Consider the following 21,581-nt stretch of genomic DNA (forward strand, 5'->3'; position numbering starts at 1 on the left):
CAGCATCTGCAGTTCCTGCTATCTCTTGACTGAAACTGACTCCGGTTTTGTCAAGTTTTTGAATAATTGGGAAAGGGAAGTTAATTGGGTGGGCTGTGTAATTAATAAGGTGCACATGCATGCTACTCGGCTTCTTACCACCTAACGTGATGAATTTGATTGTGTCATCTCAGAAGGGAAGACTTAATTGCAAGAGTTTTTCTCAACTGTAAAAGTCTGATCTTTGGACTCTTTACTAATTAAATCATCGTGCTTGTCATTATTCTCACCTCCTCAGAGGACATATTGCATCCCAGATATTGATCTTTGTGGGGTAAAAAACCTGGCAATTGCTTTCAGTTCTATTCCCAAAGTCCCAAATAAATCACTGTTGAAGTGCTATATGCCTCATACAAAATGATGAGCAGAATACATTATCCAATGTTACCAACTCCAAGAAGGTGCCGGGATTTACTAAAGGTTACTTTGCCTGTTCTCTGGCTACTTTATGACAATTCAGAATAAACATTTTCACAGCTATTATCTACAGTGCTGTTCTATAGATTAAGCTATGTACTTGAGCTGAACATTACTGTTAGGATTTCCAATCCTAGCACATCTTTCTCAGTAGCTAAGATCTCTGCCCTTGTGAGCATTTTTCTTTCTCCTTAAGCTGAATTATATTGGTTTAGTCTTCTGAAATTCATGAAAGATACTGAAGTAGTAATAAAGTGAATGTAATTTGTTGGACCTTCATTTTTCAAAGATGTGTCCTCCCAATATTGCAGTCCCTCTGCCTTTTTGCTCAGGGCATAAGGAAAACCTATTTAGTAATTGAATAATTGTTTAATAGCATTGACCAAAATAATCTCTTTCTGGATGAGTCCATGCCTTTTTAATACTGTAGTAAAGGGCATTTCACATTAAAAGTGTGCGCTGAAGCTGAAAAGAGCATCAGGAGTTATTCTCTACCAGGTAGGTTCAGTAGGATGTGATTCACATCACATTCACTTCTCCTGATATTTGGAGGTGCATCAGTGAAATGAAGGAAGTCCTACAAAGTACGTAAGCTTTGTTTCATAAGTTTTGTCACTTATGATTTGTAGTTGCATATTTAGCTCCGTAAGCTACAAAGTAGTTATGAGAAACTACAAAAACATCAACTGAAGCAAGCCAGAGAGCCACGCAAATTAGAGATCATTGGTGAAAATGGGGAGACTGACTCAAAGCAGAAGATGCTAAATAGCAATTTGGAGGTAAGTGTCTTTGCTCCAATTATGATTGTAATGTTTTGAATGTTTTTGCTTTGATTTTATAATTTTTTGTTAATGACACTTACTTACCTTAGGCATATTTTGTTTTTATCAAATAAAAGGTCAGTGTACCCACATGTTTAGATATGCTAGCATGGTGGTTAAGATTCTATCTGTAAAATTGGCAAACTATTTAACAATATATAATTATTGACTGTGTTGATTAATATTGCGCAAAAGGTCAACATTTTAAGAAGGTAAAAACCACAGATTTGACAATTTATTTTGAGGCATCTCATGTTTTACAGGATATGTTTACAATCTTGTTTTTAATTAATTCTTCAGTGCCAGCTCTCAAAAAAAGTTATAAATTTGTTTCCTGACAGTGCAACTGCAAATCAGGATTTTGAGCATGGAAGTCAACGGACCTTACAGGATTAAAAAAATTAATGACTGAAAAATTCTATTGGCATCTTTGGCCATTCTGAATCTACATTGTATAAATTTTAAATCTCTATATTTTATATGATAAATTAATGAAATCTGCAAGAAATCAAATGTTGAGCACATGAGGTGGAAATCTGCTGCGTGTCAAATCCAATGATGTAAAATGTACCTTTATTACTCTGTAAAAACAAACTTACATTAAATTACAAGTTAACTTCAGTTGCTATTCAGCTCTGAAAGATGTTTTCACAATTTTCTCCCTTGTGCATTGAATTGAGATTTGCAGAAGAGCTTTATGCAGGAATAGTTGTCTAAAAATGCTATTGCAGATGCTCTGTTATGCCTGCTTTTTAGGACTATTGGTCGAATAGCAGTAAGTAGATGGGAAAGAGTAGGAACAGCTAGAAGAACTGAGTGAGTTAAAGATTTGACCCACATTGAATCTTGAGGGGACACTTGACCAAAGTTAACCATGCCAATTAGCCATGTGTGAGGGCCTGCATTTTAGCAGTGGGATTGTAACTGAGATTTATCATCGTCTAGAACTGAATCCTTAAATTAGATAATGGTCAGCACTGCTTGTCTCTATCAAGGTTACCATGACACTGAATTTCTATATAATAGTGTTATTCCAGGCTGAAGCAAGTGACTGTAGTAATGTTTTGCAGTTTACTGTGCATCATGTAAGTGTCAGATACTCCTGTTTTGTTTTGAAAACGAACATGTGCAACAAGTCCATGATCAACCCAAGCAAAACAAAAAAGCACTCTGCTTTATATATATTACAGGGGTCCCCAGGAATGAACAACAACTGACAGTCAGTGTCTTGAATGTAATAAAACATTTCCAAACTATTTCAAAGGAAGATAATAAAACAAACTGTGCCTCTGAAAGACCAAAAGCAGCTTTTAGGTCTATGGAGGAAATTCCAGAAGGCATAGCAACCAGTGGTGAAGACCTTAAAATCAAGAATGTTCAAGAAGCTAGAAATAAATCCATTCAGATAGCTCAGAGATTTGGAAAGTATTAAAGTACCAGAGTAGGGAGGTCAGTGGATAGCCACTGCACTAGAAGCTCCATATTCCAAGAAATAGGATGGACGCTTGAAGGATGTAAACCTATAGGACAATGGGGATAAGGCAAGAGAATGGGACTGGCTGGATTGCTGCAGGTATATTACTGGGGTGCTGGTGTCAAATAAATGGTCTAAATGGCTGTCTCCAGTGCTGTAAGTTATTCTATGGTTCCATGCTTCATGACAATATGTTAAGGCAGGGGCAAAAATTAGGTGATAAACAAGTAGAAAGCTGTGGAATCGGTAGTTAGACATTTACTTGAACTCAATTTGATAACCTATTTGCCAATAATCTGATGCAAAGGGAAGTTGATAGTGAGGCAACCATGTTAGGAACAGGGACCAAAAATAATGTCTTCCATCTTCCTTGTAATTTGAAGGAATGTCTGTTCTTCTACTACTGAAGTTGAATAAGCAGTGTGATCATTTAGGTACAATGGACACACATACTAGTTTGGTATATGGTCTTAGCATAAAGTGTAAGGTGTGCTCAGTTTTCCCAGACCTGTGATTAGTTTGGAGAACGAAAACAGAAGTTGCTGGAAAAGCTCAGCACATCTGGCAGCATCTGTGAATAGAAATCAGAGTTAATGTTTCGGGTCCAGTGGTCATTCCAATAGTTTGAAGAATTCTGAGCTGAGTTATTCCAATATGTCCTGGTTGTGCAACTTGTCCAGCTTGGATACTGATTGGAGATCCAAGCAAGCTCTCTGGCTTAATAGTAAGCATTCTTGATTATGAACTACGTAGAGTGTTTAATTGATTTTTTTTTTACCGGAACATAGTAGTCAGATGTCCCTTTACTTTCAATTGGATGTTTCCTGGACCATGAAGCTGAAAAATTTCAGTCCCTGTGCTGTGTTGGAAGGGACATCCCAGTATCCAGCTTAAAATTATGGCCATGAACTATTACATTCTCATTCTAGAGTTTTCCCAGATCTGCTTAGACTTCTTTAAAGTTTTGGAGCTGGGAGCTTTTTTAACATATGACCTTGAAATGGCCTTTATTGGAGTGTTTGTGTGTGTGTGTGTTTCTTTGCTCTGGCTTGGTCTTCTCCCATCATGTTGGGAAGATAGGACAATGGTAGTTCTCAATTCCATCCACTTTTGCATTTTACCTGGAATACTGGTCTCTGTATGGATGATGAACCATACATGTCACATGTTGGACCCTGTGAAGTCTCTCCATCTCCATGAATAAAAACTTGATTTTGCTTCCAGAGAGATCCTTGACACGAATAGCAACTTGGTCTGGGGTATCTACATGTTGAAGTGGCTCAGATAGTGGAGGGGCTTTTCCATAATGACGCTAAACCTAACAAGGTTAACTTCATATTGCGTTGGGAATCAGGCTAAACTTCCCTTTTGGTTTTACATGCCACTTGAGGTCGTTGTCACAATTTTGCTGTTTTCATTTATGGCTGGTCTCTGTATATTCTAATGTCTGTCAATTGCCCCTACTGCTGTAGTCTATTCCAAATTCTGCCGGTTTCATGGGAGTCTGCCTGATCTGAGGTTCTGCTGATTTTTTTGTTTGGCTTATCACTGGTGTCTACTTGCTCTGAGATTTTTTTTTGCTGCTGGAGTCTATCAACTCCATGTGTGTCAGTTTTTTAACTGTGTTTCATTGGTCTAGCCTATCACCTTGAGATTTTTCTAATCTTTCCTGATTTTGCTTAACTTTTGCATCTGACTTGAGTGAGATGGAAGAAACTGCTGCAATATTAGAACATGGCTGCAACTGCAACTGCTCTCCTTTGTTTAAATTTGCTAGCCAACAGATGTTTCTAGGTGCCATTCCTGTTTGCAGGAAACTCTTAATGACGCCATCATGTTTTAGCATGGACAGTGACAGACAGCACAGCTTCTGTTGAATAATAGACTATACGTACATAAAGGGAAGAGATCCCACTTTATTGTAAGTCCTTCTATTCGCTGTAACCTATCATGTGGCCTGATATCATCAGCTATTCTATTCGTAGCTGCTTCCCTTATACTATAGTTCCTGAAAAAACAAATATTTAACAGTTGCTGGACTATCTCTTTTTTTAGAATTGAATATTGTGTGTACACTGGAGAAATTGCACACAGATTATTAAAATTATAATAATTTGCTCTGGTGAAACCTTGATCATTCTATTAATCTACTCAAGAGTACCCATGTGAATTTGAAGCATTGGCTATTTTTTTTGGATCAACTAAATAATTGTTCTCCATATTATATCTTTTGAGAGCCAAATAATTGAATCTCTACAGTGTGGAAAGAGACCATTTGGCCCATCGAGTCTCCATCAACCCTCTAAAGAGGTTCCCACCCAGACCTAGTCCCCTACCCTATCCCCGTAAACCTGCATTTACCATGGCTAATCCACCTAGCCATGTCACTAGAAACTACCTGCAATTTTGTATGGCCAATCCACCTAACCTGCACATCTTTGGGCTGTGGGAGGAAACCCATGCAGACACGGGGAGAATGTGCAGATTATCTACGACGACTATGAGAAATCTATGGAAATAAGAGGCTTCTCTACAGGTTTTAAATCACTGGCGTTAACAGTGAGATATTGCAGTGAATTGAGAACTAGCAAGAAGAGCACAGGCAGAAAGTGAATATAAATATAACTGGATCCATTTAGTAACTAGTTAGCACTGATATATCCTGCAGGGAATTCTTTTGGGTGTAATGCACTTTGCTATTTTCATGATCTAAATTTAGCTGAAGGGCAAGATTGGCAAATAGGCAGATTATACTAAGGTGCAGGAGAGCTTTAGGACAATAGATGGTGCTGTGCACTTCAGTTGGATCTTATTGTGTTGGGAAACTGATAAATTGTGCTTAATTAGAAGAGTGAAGTATTATGCTTGTAGGCAAGTTTAATACTTAACATGCATACACCTTTCAGGGAAAAATATTAAAGAAGCTGGAGAAAGAAAACAATCTTGGCATTTCAGAACTTAAATCTTTTAAAGTTCAAGAGTGATGTTATAAAGTCATAGCTAAAGTAAATGAGTCCTGAAATGCGCTGCCAGAGAAGGTGGTGGAAGCAGACACAATAGCAGCATTTAAGAAGCACCTGGACAAATACATAAAATGAAGGAAATAGAGGGATAAGGATCCTGTAAGCGAAGACAGTTAGTGTGGAGAGGCAAAATGTGTTGGCCAGGCTTGGAAGGCCGAAGGGCCTGTTCCTGTGCTGCATTGTTCTTTGTTCTTTTTGTTCTTAAATAATGTTGTGCATTCATTAAATAATCCTATTATGAGAAAAGGTGGTTCAGAGATAGTCGGAACTGCTGATGCTGGAGACTCTGAGATAACAAGGTGTAGAGCTGGATGAACACAGCAGGCCAAGCAGCATCAGAGAAGCGGGAAAGCTGATGTTTTGGGAAAGCTGACCCGAAAAGTCAGCTTTCCTGCTGCTCTGCTGCTTGGCCTGCTCTGTTCATCCAGCTCTACACCTTGTTATCTCATGAGAAAAGGTGGGCTGTTTTATCCTGTACAATATCTTAGTCAGGTTAAATTTGGAATAGTATCCAGTTTTAGATATTTTTCATGTTGATTGAGTGATTATTGAGGTTTTGGGTAGGGTGTAGAAAGGATGACTACAATAGGTCTCAGTTCAAAACATCTCTTTCGTTATTTTACATATTCATGGGATATGTGCATCATTGGCTATACAGATATTTGTTTCCCATCCCTAATTGTCCTTGAGAAGGTGGTGGTGAGCTGCCTTCCTCAAACACTTTAAGACCTAGGCTGCAGCTATGCCCACAGTTCTGTTGACCCAGTGATATTAAAGGAAAACTGTTATAGTTCGAAGTCGGATAGTGTGTGACTTGAAGGAGAACTTGCAGGTCATGGTGCTCTCATGTATCTTCTGCTGTGTCTTTTTAGGTTACAGGAGGCTAGTTTGGAAAGTGTTTTAACTGAGCCCTGGTGAGTTGATCAAATAATTTGGATGGAGTCCAGACGTTTGTGACTGAAGTCATCTTCAGTAAGGAGGTCGCCGAAAAGTGTCGAGGCTCAATGAAGAGTAGACCGGGCGGATAATCTATTGTTCAAATGATGAAGCAAATACATTGTGTTCAAATTGATAGTTTGTTTTATGAGACGGAAGACTAATAATCATGGTTTTAAGTTCCATAAGGCCAGACCTAAGTTGAGTGATAGGAGATGGTTCTTTTCATCTTTATACCCCAGTTCACTAAATTATTTCAAGCAGGAACTGAACCTCCTGGCTGGGATGGAGATCTCTCCCACTAGAAAATGTAGCTACTGCCAGTACCTGCTAAAATGATCAGGCACTGAGTTATCTCCTGGAATGTTTTAACTGCCAAGGAGGTCATGCAGAATTCCCAAATTTTCCAAAATTAATGGAAAGACCAAATTACATCTGTTGCGATATATTTGGATTTTCAAAAAGTCTTCAATAATCTACTACAAGGTAACCATGTGACTCAAATCACACTTTGTGGAATCAAGGGACAAGTGGCAGAATGATTTTTAAAAAGAACCGGCTACAAAACAAAAGACAAGAGGTCAGGTGGTTAATAGCTACCCATCTTAGGAAAGGTGTAAAGCGGTAAACTACAAGAATTGATATTGTGACCATTATTGTTTACAATTTATGTAAGTGATTTGTTATTGGTAATATAGAAATGAAGTGACATTGTTCGTAATTAAAAAAAGGAATTAAGTCCTGCAGGTAGATTTCAAGGAATTAAAAAGGAGATTAGCAAGAATGGTGCCTGCAGATTACTCCCTGTGCCACTTGCCACTAAGCATAGAACCAACTGTTGTATCTTCTTTGAATAATTTTTTTTTTGAAAGACCAATTATTGTGTTTAAGAACATTAGCCGACAGATCTTTTATTCAAAAGCTGATCATAGATAAGGTAAGTAGCTTGCCTATTTCGTAACTAGAAAAACTATTTTTATTTTGTGGAGTGACCCCTGGAAAAATGTTGCTCTAGATCCAATGTGCTTCTTCAGTGTCAGCCAGAACTACAGCAAAAAATTATCTGATTGACGTAGCCACTCTGTCTCAGGATGACATTTGCTTTTATATGCCATATTTGCTTGCACTTTGGGCACATAACTTGGACACCAAAAACAAGATTGCCAATAAGACTAATCTTAGAATGTGTAGAACTGTAACAATTCTAATCCATATATTGACCAGTGAAAATACACTTACAGTATACAATACAAAACCCCTGCAGATTTCTTGCAGCAGTAGCAGCACACATGATGTTTGCCACTAATATGACGTTGCCGTCAAGCTAAAAAGGCATTGATTGTCACAGAAATGACTTGTTGTAAATTAGTTCCATTGTTGAGCAGATATCAATAGCCCATATGTCCCAAACACTGAATGGATCACATTAAACAGTATGTCCCTTCACCTGTTCATATCAGGCAAGATACTGATCTCACCTAACTAGTCTATGCTTGCAAAATTCAAATCACAAGTGTCCAACATTAGATGTGCTTCTGTGGTTATTGCTAAATCATCTTGAGTATGCTAAGAATTACGCTGATAACCAGTTTAAGATTGTCAGTTGGCTCACAGAGTTGTGCACTGCCATAAACTACATGCTACATATGATGATAAACAAGGTCCTGTTTGGAGACAGAAAGAACACATGCATTACACCTGCTTCAACTTATCAAGATAGGTCAGATCCATTTTCTGGTTCATCCCTCAGGGCAATGCCTGGAACAACCAGAGTCAGCCTGTCTAAATCAAATTTAAACAAAGCTTGGCATTTAGCTGTCAGCCATGATCTAAAATGGTGCATTCTTCAAAGCAGTCCCTCAACCAATCAGCTGTCTACTCTCACTACTATAAAATATTGTTTCACTTTACATTGGTATTCTCGTGAATGCCTCGTGTGTGCAAGATGAAAATCTCCTAAGTGTGTCTTTTTCAGCAACAGTCATGTTCTTTATATTCTTAGTTGTTTGATAGTAAAGGTTGATCAGAGGAGCAGAGCTGCCTGTAGAGATAAAACATGGTACTAAAATATCCTTACAGCAACTCTTTAAATTTATTTGATGAAAGCTTTAGAAATGTACTAAGATTTTTGAAGTACATGGACTTGATTCACAAATATCTGAAGAGGATCTCTACCTTTTCACTCACAAAGGACATTACCAGAGACTCCACTTCATTTGACATCAAATAATTTAAACATTTATGCAAATTTTCCATGTGACATTTACCTTGTATGTAAGCAGCACACTTAAGACTTTGACTTTGATATAGCAAAAGATAAAAGATTGCTCTGAGGGACAGGGAGGCCTACAGAGATATCTAAAAAGATGATACATGACAGTAAAAAGTCCTTCCAACTGAACAACAGCAACAGAGAATAGCATTAAATGAACTTAAAGATGAGAATGCGTACAAGTGGAAAATATTGTGTATGATTACACCCTTGCTTGTAAGGGAAGAAATAATCAACAATGGCAACGTTGGTTCTCCCAAAAGAAACAAGACAGTATTCAGATCTTGATATTTAATGAGACCAAAATCATTTACAAGAATAAAAAAAGGTTAAAACAAATCAAAGAAGGCAGTTCACCACCACCTTCTCGAGGGCAACTAGGGATGGGCAAGAAATGCTGGCCAGCCAGCGACACCCACATCCCACAAATGAATAGAAAAAAAATTCAGTTAAACAGACAGTAATCCATCTTTATTGGAACTAGCAGAGAGATTTGTAATGCATTGACAATGATTGAGTGGTCAGTGGACACTGAGGTCATATCAATAAATTGAAAATAGGTTGATAGTATACCCATCAAAACAGGTGACAAAAAAGCACAGCAGCATCTACATATCTTATTTCACATCCACATAAAATACATGATTAATTATCTGGAGAAAATTTGACTTTTTTTTCACTTTTCTTTCATGGGATGTGGGCACTGTTGACAAGGACAGCATTTGTTGCCTAGTCATAGACTGAGATTCAGACATTTACAGCACAGAAAAAGGTAACTTACCTCATTGTCGATGACCAACACAATGCAATCTGACTGCACTAATCCTATGTTCCAGCTTTTGCTCCATAGTCCTGCAGAATGTGGAAAAAGCAAATGAATATCTAACTATTACCTAAATGTTATGAAAATTTCTGACGCGACATTCTTTCAGGCAGCAAATTCCAGTCTCTCACTACCCTCTGGGTGAAAAATTTCACTTCAAGTCTCTTCTTGGATTTCTACCTGTTCACTTTAAATACATGGTCCCTGGTCCAAGACAATTTGTCCATTAGTGACCTCTCTACTAATGGACAAAATGTCTTGTAGCCTCATATGTCCCTCATAAGTTTAGCTTCTCTTTTGTTAAAAAAAATTATATTTGGATTTTATTGTCATGTGTACTTAAGTACAGTAGTATATGAGTACAGTGAAAACTTTAGAATGTCACCATTTCCAGTGCCATCTTAGGTACAGAGGTACCTCGCTACATACCTCTAGCCCATCAAACGTTTCCTCCGTTGCTCACGCCCTCCAGCTCACACAATATCCCGGTAAATCTCCTCTGCACCCTCTCTAGTAAAATCACATTATTCCTATACTTTGGTGTTCAGAACTGCACAAGGTACTCCCATTTATGATGAGCCAGCATTTTATACAATTTCAGTCTAACGTCCCTACATTTGTATTCTATTCTTCAGCTCATAAAGGCAAGTACCTTCTGATAACTTTATGCACCTGCCCTACTACCTTCAGAGATTTGTGGATATACACACTAATGTCCTGATCATCACACCCCATCAAAAAACCTCTGCATCCGCGCCTATTTCTTTAACCTGGAATCTAACCCACCCTCTACAGATCCCTTCTCCTGCCCGCAACACACCCCATCAAATAAGCTCCCGCATTTCTGCAGAAGGGTTGCGACCCGAAATGTCAACTTTCCTGCTCCTCTGATGCTGTCTGGCCTGCTGTGTTCCTCCAGCTCCACACTGTTATCTCTGACTCCAGCATCAGCAGTTCTTAATATCTCCTTCTGATCATCAGTAGTTTCCAGGGTCCTTACCATTCAGAGTATAATCCCTTGCCTTCTCAGCTCTTGAAGTGCATTACTTTGCACTGTGCTGGGCTGAATTCCATTTCCCAAAAGATAGTCTTCAATCATACTTTATTAAATACATGCAGCACATCCCAAATAACAATTCAATAAAATTTGTCAAATATAAAATGAAACTCTAATAATAATGAAGACAAAAGGGTTCTATAACTCTGTGATTATAGCTAAAATGTTCCACAAGGCTTTGTTGAAATGGTTCACAATTGGTCATTGTGGAGGATTTATAATTCTTAAAAGCATCTGAAAAGGATGTCAGCAAACTTATAAATGATTCTCCATGAGACCTAGAGACCATTGATCTAGAAGCTATCAGGATGGACGTTAAAATGAGGTGACTGTGCAGCAGACAAACAAATGCTAAATGAAAGAACTATAGAGAGGAGTTAGCAAGTCAGATAGGACAACTGGAATCCAAAGTGCTTGTAAAACACATTTAAGACTGCTCCCACTGTTTATTACGAATAACTGACTGCCCAAAATTAGTCACGTTCTGCAGATATAAAGGCGGGTCACATAGATCCAAGCTACCGTGACAGATGGGAGCTGAGAGTTAATCATGGAAGATTTTATGGATGGAACCCTGCTGCAGGACTTATCCAATGGCTCCTCCTTAAAGGAGAAGGACCAGATTTGTGCCAGGCAAGCATTAAGCTCGAATAAACTGCTTGGCTGAAATCAGTACCTGACAAGCAGTGGTCTATCTAGTAACTGCATGAGATGTGCATCTGCTCTTTGATGTGTAACTAGTAGTTCATATAAACTGTGATTTATCTATTAATTTTGAGCTAAGTTTATGTTGATTCTGATTCACATGAAATGAAATCATTTCTTCACTTAGGAGTCACTTGACAAATTTAATTTGATTTTGATTCATGGATCTCCATGGGGATCATGAGTTCCTCTCTTTGTATTCCATTGTTTTGGCTTTTTGATTTTTTTTTGTTTATTTCTGTATATTCATTGAACTTTCAGCCTACCAAGATTCGCGAGGAAAAAGTCCTCCTTTATGCATCCCTCTATATTTTCCCCAGCCCATTCTCCTTGATTGTTGCTCACAATATGGCCAGATTGAGAGGATTCCTCCCATCAAGAGGAATCCCATCAGGCCAACTAAGAAAACTTCATCCAGGAGACTGCTACAGCATCAGAGAGTTGGCAAAGGCAAAAATGCCCCAATGATTTAAATCCACACGCTCAATATAGGCTTTCGACAAGGTGGATGATGCAAATAACTTGGAGGAAGAGACTTTTTTCACGCATTACCAAGTTTTCCATGAATCCTTATTTTGTTTTTCCCTGTGGAACTTCTACATCTCTCAGCACCACAATCAAAAAAGGATAGTGAGGAAAGAGTGTTCCCCTTTGAAAGCCATGATGAGGGTTTTGTTTTTGAAACATCTGTAGGGAGGTTGTGATGGTGTAGTGGTGCTGTCAATGGACTAGTAATCCAGAGGCAACAGTAAGCATCATTTAGCTTTTGTTCTTGTACAAGGTCCTTGCCAGCTATCTGAGGGTGACCTTGCTTCATTTTTCGTAGATTGATAAAATGAGAATTAATTCATTGTTCATCACTGAGCATTTCTTTTAAAGTAAATGTATTTTTATCCTAACTGAGGACTTTATGATTTTTGCTTTAAATCACAGGCACAAAGTTCTGATGCCTACTGGAATTGCAGGAAGCAGATAGAGTTATGTGAATCAGAAATAAAGTACTTAAAGAGTTGCATGGAGAATGCTCAAGACACCATAAAGAGTGATGAGACTATCATCGAACAGCTGAAGCTTACTATTGAGCAAAAAAGCACCAATGAAGAATTAAACCAGAAGAATCAACAAAAGCTGTCGGAAGAAATTAAATGTTACCAAAGGAGATGTCAGGTATTTGGCGATGTCATAAAATGTTGCAAACATTGTACTAAATGTATCTCCTACACTTCTTAAAAGCAGTAGCAACAAAAGAAAATAAACATTCCAATAGCATTTGAAGAATTGTTGGTCAGAAACCAGTTTTTCACAGTATTTTACATTATTTCCAACTTCCAATTAGTGAGATTAACTGTGCGACTTATTGAAAAATGCAAGGTCAATAATCATTTATGTAATTAGGTCTCTGCATGCAGTCAAAATAAATGTTGTCAATATACTATTTTAATGTCTTTCACTGATTTATGACATATCTGCTGTGTTGATGCCATGGAAATGTGTTTGACAGCATAGTTGTTATATTGCCGAACTATATAACCTAGAGACCTTAACTGATAGTCTTCAAGCATGAGTTCATGTTCCACCACAGCAGCTAGGGAATTTACACTCAGTAACTTAACTAAATCTGGAAGAAAATGCCAGGGATGTGACTATGAAGATACCAGGTTGTGATAGAATTCCAAGAGGCTCACTACTATTCTTTAAGGAAATTAAAACTGCTGTCCTTTCCTGGTCTCACTTTTTATCTGACTCCAGATCCATTATCAATGGAGTTAACTCTTAATTGCCCTCTGAAATAGTCTAGCAAGCTCAGTTGCATTGAAAAAGCTGCAAAGAGGAATAATAAGAAAAACTGGATAGTCCACTCGATATCAAAGATAGCAAGAACTGCAGATGCTGGAGTCAGAGATATCACAGTGTGGAACTGGAGGAACACAGCAGGCCAGGCAGCATCAGAGGAGCAGGAAAGTTGATGTTTCGGGTCAGGACCCTTCTTTAGAAATGGACCCCATTTCTGAAGAAGGGTCCCCACCCAAAACGTCAACTTTTCTGCTCCTCTGATGCTGCCTGACCTGCTGTGTCCCGCTCAATATCAAACTTGGCTTTGAACATAGCAAAAGCACATTAAGTACAGCAGATCTTGCAAAATTCTCCCTGTTAATGTCTGGGAATTAGTGAGAAAATTGAGTAAGGTGTCCCATAGACTGTAACAACCTGGCATATTCACACAAATAGAACTAATCTTTGACAATGTCCCAGATTTCTCCATGACAATGACTGGGTGTGTTCTGTCCTACCAGCAGGACGACAAGAACAAGAACCGTTTATGTTAAAAGGTGTGATTTAAATATAACGAAATGTCTCAATGTGTCATAGGAGCATTAGAAAACAAAGTATGATGCAGTGCCATGTAAGGAAATATTAAGTCAGATGATCAACGGCTTGATTGAAGAGGTAGGTTTTAACAAGGGCCTTAAAGGAGAAAAATGAGGTGTAAGGAGGAGAGGTATAGGGAGGGAATTTAGAGCTTTGTGCCGAGGCATCAGAAGGAATTGCCACTGATGGCAAGCCAAGGGATGGCCCTGAGGCAGTCATCTATGGTTAGAAAAAGTGTGTGAAAAGAGGACCTAAAGACAGAGTGGCAGTTAGGAATAAAACCTCGTCAGGTCAGGCCGCATCCATGAGAGAGAAATACAATTAATTTTTTTAAGTCCACTGTCATTCTTTGTCTCTTCTGAAGAAGAAGACTGATGTTGGAATCAAAACATTAACTTGTGAGACTAGAAAAACACAGCAAGTCGGGCAGCATCTGAGGAGCAGGTAAGTCCATGTTTCGGGTGTAAACCCTTCATCAGGACTTTGCTTTTCTGTACTTTTCCAGCCTCTCACCTGCTTGCAGCATCTGCAGTCCTTAATGTCTCCATTTAACTTTGCTTTTCTCTCCACAGATGCTGCGACACCTGCTGAGTTTCTCCAGTTTTTTTTATTTAAAATGTCCAGTATCCAAAGTAATTTGCTTTTATTATGCTAGCAGTTTGGAACTGGTTTTTACTTTACTACAGGGAAGAAGTGAGCTATTGGTCAGTATCTAGTCAGTGGTTAAGGCTTATTTTTCTAAGGTTTCAATTAGCACAGAAACTACTGGTAAGGTTTTTAAATATATATGTATAAATACAAGAGAAGCTATTTAGTTAAATTATTTAAGTAGTGAAATTAAAAAAACACATTAAGGATACCAGGATAGTTGATGTGTCATGGTCGTAGCATGTGGGACCTGCTCGATACCAGTGTGATGCAGGGCAAACAGCGCTGGAGTAATTGTTTACTATTCAAATAGCTTTGGCTCAGAGTTTATGTCCAGGAGGCTACAGATAATGTAACACACTATAGAGGGAGAAAGTCTCTGCACATCTTGTACCATGAAGTATTCACACCCCATAGGATAGGGTCTTCTCATTTGGTCAGTGATTAGACAAAGGAGAGTGAGACTGTGAAAGAGGCAAGTAAGTGGACCTGTCAAGATGGCAGGGATGCAGGATCCTCGGCTCTTGCAATTTTCCAACAGATTTGAGGTTATTTTCAGCTTGTCTGAAACTGCAGGATGAATGAAGTCTGTGCTAGGGCTTCAGTTTGTTACAATTTATAGCAATAGATTTGCAAATGACACAAGGTAGGTAGGAAACAATTTTGTGAAGAGGATATAGATAGGTCGAGTGAATAGGCAAAAGTCTGACAGATGGAGCATAATGTGGGAAAATGTGATGTTGTTCACTTTGGTAGGAAGACTTAAAAAGCAAAATTTTACTTGGATCTCTTGGCATGTCAAATTCTTCAGTTGTTTTCTAAGTGTTATAGTATAGGAGTTCTCAAAAAGTTAACCTGCAGGTACAGCAAGTGATTGAGAAGGATAACGGAATGTGCTCTCTTATTACAATAGGAATTGAATGTTTAAGGATGTTATGCTTCAATTATGTTTAGGGTTGATGAAATTGCACTCTGAATACTATGTGCTGTTTTAGTCTCCTCATTTTAATGAAGGATGCAAATGAGGTTTACTAAATTGATAGCTGGAATGAACAAAATATCATATGTGTAACAGTTATATTTCTTGTTTCCACTGAAGTATAGAAGACTGAGGGTGACTTGTTTGTAGTATTAAGAACTTAAACAACGTGACACTGTAGACATAGTAAGTATGTTTCGTCTTGAGTGAGTCCAGAACTAGAGGACAATGTTTTAAAACTGAGGTTCACTCTTTCAGAACTGAGATGAAATTTGCTTTCTCCTGGGATTATGTTCAGCATGGACTGGTTGGGCCGAAGGGTCTGTTTTGGTGCTATATGACTCTATGATGGTTGCACAATTTTGGAGCTATGCTTCCGGAGGTGGGGCCGGTGAATATTTTTAAGGCAGAGGTGGAAAATTTCTTGTTAGGCGAAGGAATCAAAAGTTATTAGGAGAGGATGTAAATGCAGAATTTGGAACACAAATAGATCAGCCACATTCTTATTGAGCAGGCTAGATACTTGTGTTCCTACTTAGTATGATCACAAGACTCATAAAGATGTACAGCACAGAAACAGACCCTTCGGTCCAACTTGTCCATGCCAACAAGATATCCTAAATTAATCAAGTCTCATTTGCCAGCATTAGGCCCATATCCCTCCCATCCCTTCCTAATTCATATACCTATCCAGATGCCTTTTAAATGTTGTCATTGTACCAGCCTCCTCCACTTCCCTGGCAGTTCATTCCATACACACACCTGCATGAAAAGGTTGCCTCTTAGGTCCCTTTTAAATCTTTCCCCTCTCACCTTAAACCTATGCCCTCTAGTTTTGGACTGCTCCATCCTGGGGAACAGACCTTGTCTATTTACCCTATCCATGTCCCTTATGATTTTGTAAACCTCCATAAGGTCAACTCTCAGTCTCCTACATTCCAGGGAAAATAGCCCCAGCCTCTCCCTGTAGCTCAAATCCTCAAAACTTCCAACACTGACGACATCCTTATAACTCTTTTCTGAACCCTTTCAAGTTTCACAACATCCTTCCTACATCAAGGAGACCAGAATCAAATGCAGTATTCCAAAAGTGGCCTAACCAATGACCTGTACAGTCACAACATGACCTCCCAACTCCTATACTCAATGCACTCACCAATAAAGGCAAACGTACCAAATGCCGCCTTCACAACCGTATCTATGTGCGACTCCACTTTCAAGGAACTATGAACCTGCACTCCAAGGTCCCTTTGTTCGGCAAAACTCCCCAGCACCTTACCACTAAGTGTATAAGTCTCACACTGATTGCCCTACCAAACTGTAGCACCTCACATTTATCTAGATTAAACTCCATCTGCCACTCCTCGGCTCATCAGCCCAGCTGATCAAGGTTCCAATGTACTCTGAGGTAGCCGCCTCACCATCTACTGCACCACCAATTTTGATTTTATCTGCAAATTTACTAACCATATCTCCTACATTCAAATCCAAATCATGTATGTAAAGACAGATTTTAAAACGTGCTGATATCTTGGATGGTTGTTGGGTTGGTTAGATGGATGGAGTCATATCTAGTATAGAGTAAGTGCTTGTGATTGTTAGAGGCTAATTCTTTCAGTCCCAGGACATTGCTCCAAGGAACTCCTGCAGCATTGTCTTTGGCCCAACTGTCTTCAACTGTTTAATCAAGAGCCTTCCCTCCAGCATAAGGCTAGATGTGTGCATGTTTGGTGATGATTCTATGGTGTTCAGTACACTTTCAAATCCATGAGGGTCAGAGATCCTTCTTAACAGGCCAAAAGACAGCCTTCCTCCAATGAGACATAAAATGGCAGACCCGATCATAATGTCCATGGCATTATGCACACTTCATGCATACTCGCATGAAGCAAAACTGTGACAACACTCAGCCTTGGGTTGATGAATGCCTGGCAAATGTAGCTTGCCAATGTCACCTCCACCAAGAGAATCTAGCTACCTCCACATGGCATGAAATAGAATCCCCATAACCAAATTGCCAACCGTCCACACAATTTGCTAGAAATTTAACTGAGCAAGTCACGTATATATTGCGGCTACAAGCGCTGCTCATTTTTGTCTATTCTGCAGTGATTGGCTTACCACTTCTTCACCATTTACAAAGCAAAAATCAGGAGAATGATGAAATATCCTCCATTTTCCTAAATAAGTGCAACTTCAAGGGCTATAATTTTCTATAGGGCAATAAAGGCGAGGCAGTGAACAGTGAACTGCCAGTAATATAACAACCTGTAAATGAATACAAAAAACCTCTGAAGGCTGACAAACAGCACCCTGCATTTATGTTCCATGCTGTTTTTCACAATTCACATCTAACCCCAATCTCCCAGGAGACTCATTGTAAGGATTAAGTGTTATGAACAGTGATTTATGAAAGTATAATAAACTTTAGATGTTAATCATTTGATTAGATGTATGACATTTTATGTAGTTTTTGTTCTGGCAAGGTGATTTCATTCTTTGATTTTTTTAATTTTGAGGATATTTAGAGGGATAAGCTTATTTTACACTGCCTATGTATTTTAACCACTTACTAATTTTATATTGAATGAATTCTGTTTTGATAAACACACAATTTTGACCATTAAGAAACTTGGTTAATGTATCTTGTTTAAAGTGTGATGTCATAAGTTACATAATTAGTCATCTTTGTGACTGAAGAAAATATTTTTATTTTATGTTGTGGCCTGTGGATGGGTGGGACTAGAGAGATGCCGCACCCTTCCAGTATTGGTCCAAATGGTCTATATAAGCCGTAAATATCCATGAAGGCCAGAAGACAACCTGCCTCCAATGAGACATAAAATGGCCGACCCAATCATAATGTCACTGGCAGCTGTTATTTATATTTGGCAGTGAGAGCAATGAGTGGCTCAAGCTGTCACTTATGGCAAGGCATATTAATGATTATAAATGAATACTGAAAATATTAATCTTTCTTTCTGAAATTTTATTTCTACCCATTGGTTTCAGTGAAGAGTGATGACTGTGAATTTGCAATGCAAACTCTACTTTCCTGTGTTTACTTAACATGGTCACTTCTTGAATGCATATTTCACATAGAGCACAGCCATGTAAAACAAATGAAGTATAAAGTGCAAATAATTGGAAACCATTGATCTTGGTGCACTGGATAGTGACTGGAGCCAAATATTGTTTCTGTGTATCTAGAAAATGGAATCAGAAATTACAGAGCTACAAATTGAATTGCAGTCACGGGATGATCTTCTGCAAGTGACAGACATAGAGCAAAAGCAACTGCGCAGGGAACTAGCCAGGGCCAAAGGATCCCTAATGCGTAAAGATAGAGATATTAGGTGAGTTTGGGCAGGTCAGCAACTGTCACAGATTCTGCTGAACTGTACGTTTTTATAATATTGTGTTAAGGTTACTATAGAAAATGGAAATCCCTATTTTAAGCCAAATATTATCTTTGAACAAGAATTTATTTCATGTCATGTTTGGAATATGATTGGCATACTTAAAGAAGGACCTCATCGATTTCTGTCCATTTCATCCATGTTTCCATGTTTCCATTCTAAGTGGCACGGTGGCTCAGTGGTTAGCACTGCTGCCTTACAGTGGCAACGTGGGGGTTTGATTCCAGCCTTGTATGACTGTGCAAACTCCACCCAGGCATTCTCCCCCTGTCTGCGTGGGTTTCCTCCAGGTGTTCTGGTTTTCTTCTACAGTCCAGAGATGTGCAGATTTCATGGATTAGCCACAGTAAATATGGGATCACAGCAACAGAGTAGGGGAGCTAGGTCTGAGTGGGGTGCTCTTCGGAGTGTTGGTGTAAACTCGATGGGCCAAATGGCCTCTTTCCACACTGTAGGGATTCTGTGAATCTGTGATCTGCTCAAAAGGACACCCTTAGGACTTTGGTTTGTTGAATGTTTTAAGCTGCAAAAGAACTCTACCATGAAGTAACGCTAGGTTAATGACAATAAATACAGAAGACTATATTAACCAAAGACGTGTCTTTTTATATTTGTTTTACATCATCGAACATTTGCACAAGTGTTGTGAGGTGAAATATCATAAAAGCACGTGTTGAAGCACCTGAAACATCTAATGCGCAACAGCTACTGTACATATGAGACGACATAGTGTGCAGCTGCAGGGACATAGCAGGTCAGGCAGCATAAGAGGAGTAGGAAAGTTGACGTTTCAGGTCGGGGCCTTCTCCCGCTTTCAGCAAACCTCATCACCCCTTCTTCCTGCCTCTGCACCTATTTCTTTGACCAGGAATCTAATCCACCCTCTGCAGACCCCTTCTCCCACCTCCAGCAAACCTCATCCCCACTGCAACCTACTTTACATATGTTCCCTTTACACTTGCTACGTAAAACATTAGCTCCAGTCATACATTCAGACCAGATCCATATGTGCCATACAATTTCTCACCAATTATCTTATTCTACTTCACACAATAAAATATGAGGAAATACTTCAATTTGATAAATAATCACTTATTATCACTTTGTAGTTCAGTTTTAGTTAACCCTTGAAATATGACACAGATGTGTACAGTGTTGCCCCTTAGTTGAACTTTATGGTATGTGCCTCCAAACCATATACTTCTGAATGTGCCCTTGGCTGAAGTAAGAAGTAAAGTGAATAGCAGTGAGGTATCTTGGTGCCCTTGTGCCTCTGTGCCAGAGGTAAATTAGAGACAGTATCAGTGTTGACCTATTGCTAGCTAGTTCCAGAATACTTAAGGACATTTCTATCATTATTTGATAATGGAAGGTTGGCTGAATCAGTTTTTTGTTTTTGTTTTATTCACTTGTGAAATGTGGACATCACTGGCTCGCCAACAATTGTTATGGACCAAACACCCTCAAAATATTTTAAGTATGTAGCCCAGACCCTAGTTTTTTTTTTCTTATTTTAAAGATGCATATGATGCGACTGGTCAAACTACTGAGTGTTGAGCAAAGCACAATTTATTTAAACACTATAGTAAAATGCAAGCAAAAGAAAGAGGAATTTAGAATAAATTAACCATTGGAAAACTTAATCAAAAAATAGTTACAGTACCTATTACTAATTAACTGTTCCAATATCGTAAGATCCTATAAATACACTCATTGGCAAAAAGGCAAATACAGACACAGATTCTTACATGCAGTTCTCCATTCCAGGAGGGAAAAGCATCAAGAGAGATTCCACAGAAAGTAGTAGCTAGGAATAATTCATTGAAGCTTCCAACTCTTTTGAGATCCCAAACAGCTTCTGACTGCTGAAAAAAATACAAAACCCAGCAATCTTGATCTGTGAGAGCTGGCCACACCCATTCAGATTGTTTTTATTGTTCCAACTTTTTCAAAAAAGACCTAAAGTTCTCACACATGGTTTACATAAGCTGCCTTCAGTAGCCATTTTGGTACCTCTGCCTTTACTACCTCTCCTCAAAAATGCTGAGGACAAAATAACCCTTTAAAGTGACAGCATCGCCACACCATCCCTAGTGGTGAGTGGCCTTCTTAAACTACTGCAGTCCACATGCTATAGGTTGACCCACAATGCCCTTGGCAGGGAACCAGGGGGAATGTGGTCAGAATTCCAGGATTTTGACCTAGCAACAGTGAAGGAATGGCAATATATTTCTAAGTCAGGATGGTGCGAGGCCTGGAGGTGCTTTTGCAGGTGGTGGTGTTCCCATGTATCTGCTGCCCTTGTATTTCAAGATGGAAGTGGTCAGGGTTTGGAAGGTGCTTTTTAAGGATCTTTGGTGAATTTTTGCAGTGCATCTTGTTGGTAGTACACACTGCTTTGGTAGTAGAGGAGACAGATGTGGTGCCAATCAAGCAGTCTGCTTTGTCTTGGATGTTGTCAAGCTTCCTGAGTATTTTTGGAGCTGCACCCATCCAGGCAAGCGGGAAGTATTCAATCGCATTTCTGACTTGTAGGTGGTGGACAGATTTTGGAGATTCAGGAAGTGAGTTACTTGCAATTATATTCCTAATCTCTGA

General features: G+C 38.9%; 1 protein-coding gene across 13 annotated transcripts in view; it reads left to right on the forward strand.

Annotated features, from left to right (window-relative positions):
• LOC109933193 (centrosomal protein of 63 kDa-like) overlaps positions 1 to 21,581 on the forward strand; it is a 124,428-nt gene that overhangs the window by 51,759 nt on the left and 51,088 nt on the right. For 12 of the 13 annotated variants that reach the window (XR_007262213.1, XM_048597588.1, XM_048597597.1 and 9 more), the window contains 3 exons: positions 1,098 to 1,235; positions 12,501 to 12,734; positions 18,775 to 18,920. Coding sequence is in view for 12 of the 13 variants with exons in the window: in XM_048597588.1 (XP_048453545.1) it covers positions 1,098 to 1,235; positions 12,501 to 12,734; positions 18,775 to 18,920 (518 nt within the window). In the remaining variant the exon portion in view is untranslated. Of the gene's footprint in view, positions 1 to 1,085; positions 1,236 to 12,500; positions 12,735 to 18,774; positions 18,921 to 21,581 lie in introns of all 13 variants that reach the window. The other variant, XM_048597599.1, reaches the window with a different exon arrangement.

Source organism: Rhincodon typus, chromosome 6, assembly GCF_021869965.1.
Source record: "Rhincodon typus isolate 14 chromosome 6, sRhiTyp1.1, whole genome shotgun sequence".
Lineage (NCBI taxonomy): Eukaryota > Metazoa > Chordata > Chondrichthyes > Orectolobiformes > Rhincodontidae > Rhincodon > Rhincodon typus.